At 48.2% G+C, this 7,787-nt stretch overlaps 2 protein-coding genes across 2 annotated transcripts in view; both read right to left on the bottom strand.

The window, feature by feature from the left end:
• HYOU1 (hypoxia up-regulated 1) overlaps positions 1-7,787 on the bottom strand; it is a 32,129-nt gene that overhangs the window by 2,389 nt on the left and 21,953 nt on the right. The window contains exons 22-35 of the mRNA XM_009323395.1: positions 7,345-7,479; positions 6,353-6,435; positions 6,121-6,253; positions 5,605-5,792; positions 5,188-5,326; positions 5,015-5,075; positions 4,166-4,248; positions 3,360-3,548; positions 2,999-3,198; positions 2,742-2,829; positions 1,992-2,114; positions 1,496-1,629; positions 895-979; positions 159-411 (exon numbers count right to left, since the gene is read on the bottom strand). Coding sequence (XP_009321670.1) covers positions 159-411; positions 895-979; positions 1,496-1,629; positions 1,992-2,114; positions 2,742-2,829; positions 2,999-3,198; positions 3,360-3,548; positions 4,166-4,248; positions 5,015-5,075; positions 5,188-5,326; positions 5,605-5,792; positions 6,121-6,253; positions 6,353-6,435; positions 7,345-7,479 — 1,894 coding nt within the window. The remainder of the gene's footprint in view (positions 1-158; positions 412-894; positions 980-1,495; positions 1,630-1,991; positions 2,115-2,741; positions 2,830-2,998; positions 3,199-3,359; positions 3,549-4,165; positions 4,249-5,014; positions 5,076-5,187; positions 5,327-5,604; positions 5,793-6,120; positions 6,254-6,352; positions 6,436-7,344; positions 7,480-7,787) is intronic.
• SLC37A4 (solute carrier family 37 (glucose-6-phosphate transporter), member 4) overlaps positions 1-7,787 on the bottom strand; it is a 32,394-nt gene that overhangs the window by 11,180 nt on the left and 13,427 nt on the right. The gene's annotated exons all lie outside the window — the stretch shown is intronic.

Genomic DNA, 7,787 nt, shown 5'->3' with positions numbered 1-7,787 from the left:
CTAGATTTTCCCAGCTGTCTTTGAAAACTAAGAGGAGGATCATTTGATCCCACAGTTAACTATCATCTTCGCTTATTTAGCTCCCTTTCACTCAAGGCAGAGAGATACGAGTATGTTACATATGGTAATTATATACACGCTCCCCACCTGCTCCTTACCTTCTTGTTTCCCCTCCGTGGGAGGGATAGTGTTCTCGGTCTCAGAGGTTGCTGTAGCATTCTTGCCTGAATCGTTTTTTGTGGTGTTCTTCTCCTTTTTGGGTTTGGGTTTTGCAAACTTGGCCTTATTCAGAAGATACTGCACTTCCCTGTCCAGGCCTGCTATCTTGAGCTCTATATCTTTGGACAGCAGGATGGGTTTCTCAGTAGGAGAGAGCTTGTTCTGTTCAGCCAGCGTCTCATTTTTCCAAATCTGTGGGATGGGAGGGAAGACGTGCTTTTCGGATGCTTTTTGGTTCCAGGAACCACTGTACATCACAGTATCTCAAAGTCACCACTCCTGGGCCTTCTAACTTACTCAGGATAACGCTGCTCCCTGCTACATTTCCACCAGCTTCTTAGCTACCCAGACACAGGACAAAACGAAGAAACGGAACCCTCAAAAAGCCAGTGCCTGCTTTTAGAAACTGCAGCCAGATTACTGGGCTACACCACCGCTCCTGGAGACAACTGTCCACACGCAACACAAGAACCATTATCCCCCCAAAGCAGCCTGGGGTCAAGCTGGGCATTAGAAAACACTAAAACACACATAAGAGGTTTGCTGGTGGCACGGAAACAAGACGTGCACGCTCTATTCCACGACCCCGAGTGAAAGTACATGACCCGTTACTTCAGACAGGAAACACAACCCAAACTGCCCCCCCACCCCCCCAATCATTCGATCCTTTATTACCGTTGTTTCATTGATGGCTTTCTCCAGTGTACTCAGTTCCACTTCTGTGAATATCTGATCAGACTCTGGAATCATTCGGGCTCCCCTTAAAGATAAGAAGAAAGTTGATTTCTGTTAAACCAAACAGACTGTACCTTGGCAACTCAGTGTTTACAGCTCCAGTAATCACAATAACAACTAGCCACTGCACATGCCAACCAATTAGGACATTTTACATTCATGTCTCTTGCACCTGCAGGAAACAGAGTCCTAAAGCAATCTCTGGATGCTAAGAATGGAATACAGAGCCAGCAAATGCAGCTATCACGAGATTAGAAAAACAGGGAAGATAGAAAAAGCTGAGGCCGTAGGACCACGATGGAAAAATCTGCTTGCAAGTGGTGTGTACAGCGTTGGACACTTCCTGTGCCCCCAGTTTAAAGAGAGCTTGCATGCTTCTGTTAATGGGTTCTGCAGAACCGAGCACTAGTAAGCAGGGTTTTGATCGTCTTTTCTCAAGAAGCGCTAGTGACTGTCAGACCACGTTCCATCCGGTCACGTTCTGTGGGCATCTCTTACATTATCAGCTGCACGACTCTCCTTCCCAACAGCTTGCTCTTACTTGAGAAAGATGGTTGAGTGGTTGAGCAGACTTTCCAGGGCAGCCAGGCGTTCCGGCCACTTTCTCCTTTCCTCGACGCGGAAGAAGAGGTTCCTACAAAGCTTTTTCAGTTCTGAAAGCTTGTCTTTCAGCTCCTGCAAATGGGGGAGAGGGGAAAGGAGACAATCAGTTTGCCCACTGTCTAACATTGTAAACCTCAGAAGTTAAAACTGCAGTTTTTGTCATTCTCTCTATCCAATATACTATTTCAATACAGTAAAAAGGGCCACGTGACTAAGCTTTATGTGGAATCAACAGGTTACTGCTGAAGCTGTTGAAGACGCACCCATGGCTGGAAGAACTTCATATTTTGTTCGGTGCATAACGCACTGAGAAAGCAAGAGACTTTCAAGAACCAGATTACAAAGGATCAAGATGGATCAATACTCTGTCAGCCCGTGCGGTCATTTCCATGTCAGTGATAGCAGACTGGTGTCCTGACTACATGCAGCAATACCTTAGTTGCAGCTGCGTAGCCCTCCTCCTCCATCCAACTGGAAGCCTCGCTAAGCTTTCTGGAAATTTCTTCTCTCTGCTCCTCTGTTGAGACAAACTGGTACTCCTCTTGGTAAAGCTTGTCCTGAAAAGAACAAAGCAAGGGCTCCCGTCAAATACCACTGAGCGTGGAAGCATAAAACAACCAGGTCACCCACTTGCAACTGGGCTGGACTGTGAACTCCTGGGGTGCTGCCTGCACTAGCCAGGAGATTCTCATGCAACCCTCCCAAATCTGAGCTCCTGCTCCTAGCGTTACCAGGAGCATGATGGCAATACACGAGGTATATAGACACATGCGCACACCAGGCATATGATGGTAAAGCTCCAACCACCGTAATTTCACACGCACTTGACATTAGTTGCCTCTTCTGCACAACGGTTCTTGAGAAGCTGTAGCTTCTTTACAGCCCGAGTACAATTGTTCCAAAACACACAGGTAAGTGCACGTAAGGGATACTGGAAACCCAAAGTGTAACGTGTTAGACACGCTGAAGGAAAGTGTTCATTCTGTATCAAGGAAACCTCCCAAGTCCACACGGGCTTGGGAAGCCTAATGGTAGCAGAAAAAGTGACTGAAAGACGAAGGCTGGGCTCTTCAAATCAGCTTCCCCCAGCTCAAACAAGTCCCCTGCATTCAGATCAGCCAAGCTGCGCAAGGCACTTCTACCTGCTCTCCAGGAATTCTCATTTCTCTACATCCCTCTCTTACCTGGGTCTCAAAGATGAATGACTCCAAGCTGTTGGCAGATTTTTCTCTTTCCTGTTTCTCTAGGTCTCTGACTGTCAAGTCTTGGAGCCTAACATTCGAAGAGAACAGAAATCAAAGGTAGTAAGTGCCTTTAGATGAGCACCACTTTGTATACATCAGCTTCTGAGGACAGCAGCACTACGTGAGCTATCACCGTTCCAAAGCAATTCACTTCCTTTATCTAGAGCTTTAACCCAGGAGAGCCGTTTCAAACATACTTTTTCATCGAGCTCTTCAGTTCATCCTCCAGCAGGTCAGGCACATCGTTTACATCCAGTTCCATGGTGATCTCATGGACGAGCTTCTGCTTCTTGGGTGCTTTGATCTTCTTCTCTTCCTCCGTTTTGGTGACTGTGCTGTCACCGGAACTTTTGGACGGTTCTTCCTCTTTCGCAGTTTCTCTATTTTCTTTGGGATCCTGTAACAGATAAAGTACATTCTCAGGCAGGGGAACAGTTTGGCAGATTTTGCACCTTTTTTCCAAGGCAGGGCACTAACAGGGAAAGAAGAATTCCACTGAGGAAATTCCACTTCTCAGACACCGAAATCGCCGCCCCATTCCTTCAATCTGATGCTCACCTGAGACTCTAATTTCTCGCCTTCTTCCTTTTTCTGTGACTCTGCTTTCGGAGGGGCAGTTTCTGCCTGACCTGGAGACTGCTGTTTCTCTTCTCCCTGCTCTTCACCAGCATCTTCTGCACTGCTTTTCTGGTCTTGTTTCTCCCCTTGCTCTTCTTTACCTGTTTCTGCTAGGCTCTCTTCTTCTTCCTGGTCATCGCAGGCAAGTAAAGGGGGAACCAAAACAGCGTTTTTAATGTAGAAATTCCATGCAAATGTTTCACAGAACAGATAATTCTCTGCAAAAAAGGTACGTATGAAAAACAGCACTCACAGTGACTGCAGCCATTAGCGAGAGACTGTGCTGAGCGAGAATATCTATTGAGAGTCACTTCAGTGCAGGACACGACACTGCGACAAGGAGCTTTTGTCTCACTAGAAGGAAACCTAATCACTACTGCCAGCATAATGGCAGCTGTGCCCATACGGCCTGGGAGAAAGCAAGGAGCCTGCTAGACACCTGCACAGACAACACACAGGCAGAAGCCTATCCGTAGAGCTCCAGGACAATTTAGAAACGAGAGACTTCCCCAGAAACAAGTCCTGCAACATTAGTCTACCGCTGCTGGACTTGCCAGCAAAAAATCACAAGTTTCTTTAAACGCACGCCACGTGAAACTCAAGAGGAATATAGCACCTTCCGAAAATGCTTAAAATCCTGACATGCTGCCAGACACCTTTAATTCTGCCCACGTGAATCACTGCCTCTTTAGCAGCCATAGCAGGACCCGTGGGCTCCCTCCCGCTAGCATCACCCTGGGGCTCACCTGAACCGAGTCCGTCAGGTTCTCTCCAGTCTCTGGCGTAGGGCCACCGCCCCCAAACAGGCTTGAGATGGTGTTTCCAAGTTCTGTCGATGGGAGACACAAAATCCAGAATATTATGTATCCAGAGGAGGAAGAAAGTCATCTTCAGCTCTCAGTTCCTCCCCTCACAACCATAAAGATCACCAAGGAGCTCCCTTGGCGGTGTAGGTTAGCTACATACGCTTCAGAAACTCATCCTTCCCTGACCTCACTTTGTGTTTTTGCGTGCACAGACAAGCGGGGCCTCTACCTCTGCTGGAACATGACCTGAAATCTGTAACTTTGACTAAAAAGCTTCAAGCTTCAGCCTGTGCCTGCATTAGCCATCCCTGCATCTCCCCTTCACCTCCCAACAGGCAGATTTCCAACTCCTCTTTATAGGGAAGTCTGTGCCCTAAAACCTGAGCAATGCAAAGCACAGATCAGGGCATCACAACCCAGACAACGAGAAGGGAGGCTGCTGTGGGGCTGTGGATGCAGGACTTCCCTTCAGGACAGACCTCCTGAAATTAGCAGCTGTGGCTGAACCAAGAGGAAACAACTCCTGTTTTTCAAGCTGCAATGCATCCCATAGTCAGCTTCGGAGCGTATGACATTTCAGTGCTCCTGGCAGCACCCAGAAGCCACTTGCAAAGGGCTTTTAGGTATTTTGGAGCTGAATACGCAATCAGAGGCCATGGCTAACCGTTTAATTTCCACGTCCCAAAACCATGGTGCTTGCTTTGCTCAAGGCAACGATGTGCTTTAGCTACCCCAGCTACTGCAGGTAAAACATGACAGTCAGTACGAATATCAAAGTTCAGCATTTACTTGTCAGCGTTGACTCCTCCTCCAGCTTGTCTTCCACCAAGGTCTCAAACACAGATTCCACCTTTGAGAGGGGAGCACAGAATTAGTTTTAAGCGGGAACCATCAATACCGGAGAGAGGGACGGAACTGGAAAATACATAGGCTGACAAACATCACAACAGGGTGGTGCTTACCCGGTCAAGACTTAGTACTCCACTCTCATCCATGTTGAAGTGAGCTTTGATGCCTTTGGACTCATAGTCTGAGTACTTCTTGAAACTGTCCCCAACTCCCTTCAGCCTCACGGTAGTGAGATTGAGAGAACCAAAAATCCTGACGCCACAAAGACAAAAGCAGAGAGAAAACTTAAGGTAACAATGCTGCAGAACAGCTAACCAGTTCTCACAGCCACGTTTACAGTGATGGACAACTGCACAAAGCAAGGAACCAGCACGGTTCGGTTTGCTAAAGCGCATACAACTCTGAGAACAGACCTGCAAATACACGCTGCTGGCCAGTCAGATTCACAGGCCTGCCTGCCAGTAAAATTTTCCAGCTAGGCATATCGCACTGCCACGGAGCTGTCTGCTCAGATGCTTGCCTCAACTCACCGCATGTCATCCTGGTTCAGGAAAGACAGATCTCCATAGTTGACATAGAACTCAAAGTCGTCTGTGTAGCGGTTGAAAGTGATAACTTTGCGCTGTGGATAGGGCGCCATGCGCTGGAACAAAATCCTCTTGTTATGCTTTAAACTCTTGGATTTATCATCCTCCTCAACTTCACGAGTAAACTCCACCTGCATCACAAACAGAAAATATGACTCAGCAACTGCAAGCTTCCTCTATGGCATCTTACATCAGAGGTTTCCGCAGCATTTGGCTGCTCTACCTCGTGCAAAAGTTGGGGGACAGGCAAGTATTTCTCAACATATGTTTCTATATGCCTGGCTTCTTGGATACAGCACTTCTACAGTAGGGCCGACTTTCTTCTGCTTTATTAGATTGGCAGAAAGATCTCCACAACCTCCTTGGCTCAAAGGAATCCAAGAGGTCACCTGGAACATTTCTCCCAGCACAGCCCCATTTACCCATACCTTGCACAAGAGAAAGCAAGCCAAGGGTTACCTGGATAGGAAACACGGCGGCATCCCGAACAACGAAAGGCTTCACCTTAAAGGCTTTGCTCAGAGCAGCTGCCTGGTAGACGGCACCCATAGCAGCAGCCTCATCGGCATTGATATTCTTGCCAAGTTCTTCTCTACGAAGTGAAAAGCGACAGACGTCAGCTTTGCAGCCGCTGCCGTGAACAGCAACTTGTCAATAGGAGACAGACTAGAAGGGGACCTCACATACTCACTTGCCCACAGCTTTCAGCAAAACCTCCTGCACTTTGGGGACCCGTGTGGCACCGCCAACTAGAATCACCTGGTCAATTCCATCCTAGGGATTGGAAACAGTCACCTTGTCTTGAGAAAGCAATTTTGGAAAGCTAAGTTCAGGGCTTCCTTACGCTCCTTCCCCCGTCACCACGCACTGACACGGTGCTCTGAGAATACCCATGCTACGTCCTGCCGTCCCGGTGCGCGTCAGTGCCTGATAGATCTCAGCCAGGCTGACACAAGCCATGCTGACATGAGGAACCTGGAGCCAGGTCTGGCAAACAGGGACGACATGACCGCTGCTTCAAGTCACCTGAAACGTGGGACTTGATTCAAAATTAGACAGGCTACAGTTTCACGCCAGAGGAGCCAGTGACTCGGACAGCAAGCTGGACCAGAACAGATGGAAACCCGGACTCTGAGCGGTGACTCAGTGTCTTGCATTGACTACCAGAGCCAAAAAATGCTTAGGAGCGTCCCGGCACCCTGGAAAGTGAGCGTTTAACAATGCAGTAAGTCTCTCCAAAGGACTGCACCGCATTTGGTCCAACTGCAGTCCGCAACAGGGCTTCTAAAGGGAGCGCTCAAAGGAGAAGCCTGAACAGCAATAATTCTGTTTCCAGGCACTTTGAGAGAAAGCTTCAGAAGAGGGACCAGAACCAGTAACCGAGACAAAAAAAAGGAAAGATCAGTGTTTCAAACCTAAAGCCCAAGAGTAAAGTTTTTTAACAGAAAGAAACGCCTCCTTCAAGTCCTTTGTTTCTGGTGCATAGTGCAGGGAGCCATGACAGCCTCCTGCTTGACACCGCGGCAGGTAACCTCACTGCAGAAGCACCACCGCTCTACTGCAATAGCGGGCGTCTGCAGCTCTCAGCAGTGCTGGTAACACAATCACTGATGCTTTGATCGTGACACGACAGCAGCTCCGTACATAGAAACTTCAGCCTTCTTAATGCATTCCTAAACCTACCAGGTTCATCTCTGCACTGCTCAGAGCCTGCTGCACAGGTCCTGGGACTCGCTGGAACAAGTCAGAGCACAAATCCTCAAATTCTTGCCTTGAGACCTTGGCCTTGAAGTCGATGTCATCCAGTAGCCCCTCAATCTGTTCAGAAAAAAAAACAGCCAGATGAAATTATTCGTGGAACATTCCCCAAGCAAAACCTTTGCCTGACTTGCCCAGCGTGCACAAAGTTCCAGCTTTCTTAACGCACCTGGGACCTGACCGCACTTACCCGAACCCTGCCATTGCTACGGTGACAAGAGAATGGAATGTGGAGATAACAGACAGCTTCTCTCGGTGAAAGTTTATTTACCAAGCTTCACACGACTAGCTCTCTCCCAATCCACTCATTTAATCACCAGTGGTACTAAGTGGGCACAAGTTGAGAGGAACCACCAGTGCCGCCACCA

The sequence above is a fragment of the Pygoscelis adeliae genome, unplaced genomic scaffold, assembly GCF_000699105.1.
Source record: "Pygoscelis adeliae isolate BGI_AS28 unplaced genomic scaffold, ASM69910v1 Scaffold855, whole genome shotgun sequence".
Lineage (NCBI taxonomy): Eukaryota > Metazoa > Chordata > Aves > Sphenisciformes > Spheniscidae > Pygoscelis > Pygoscelis adeliae.
This window is presented reverse-complemented; position numbering and strand designations above follow the sequence as displayed.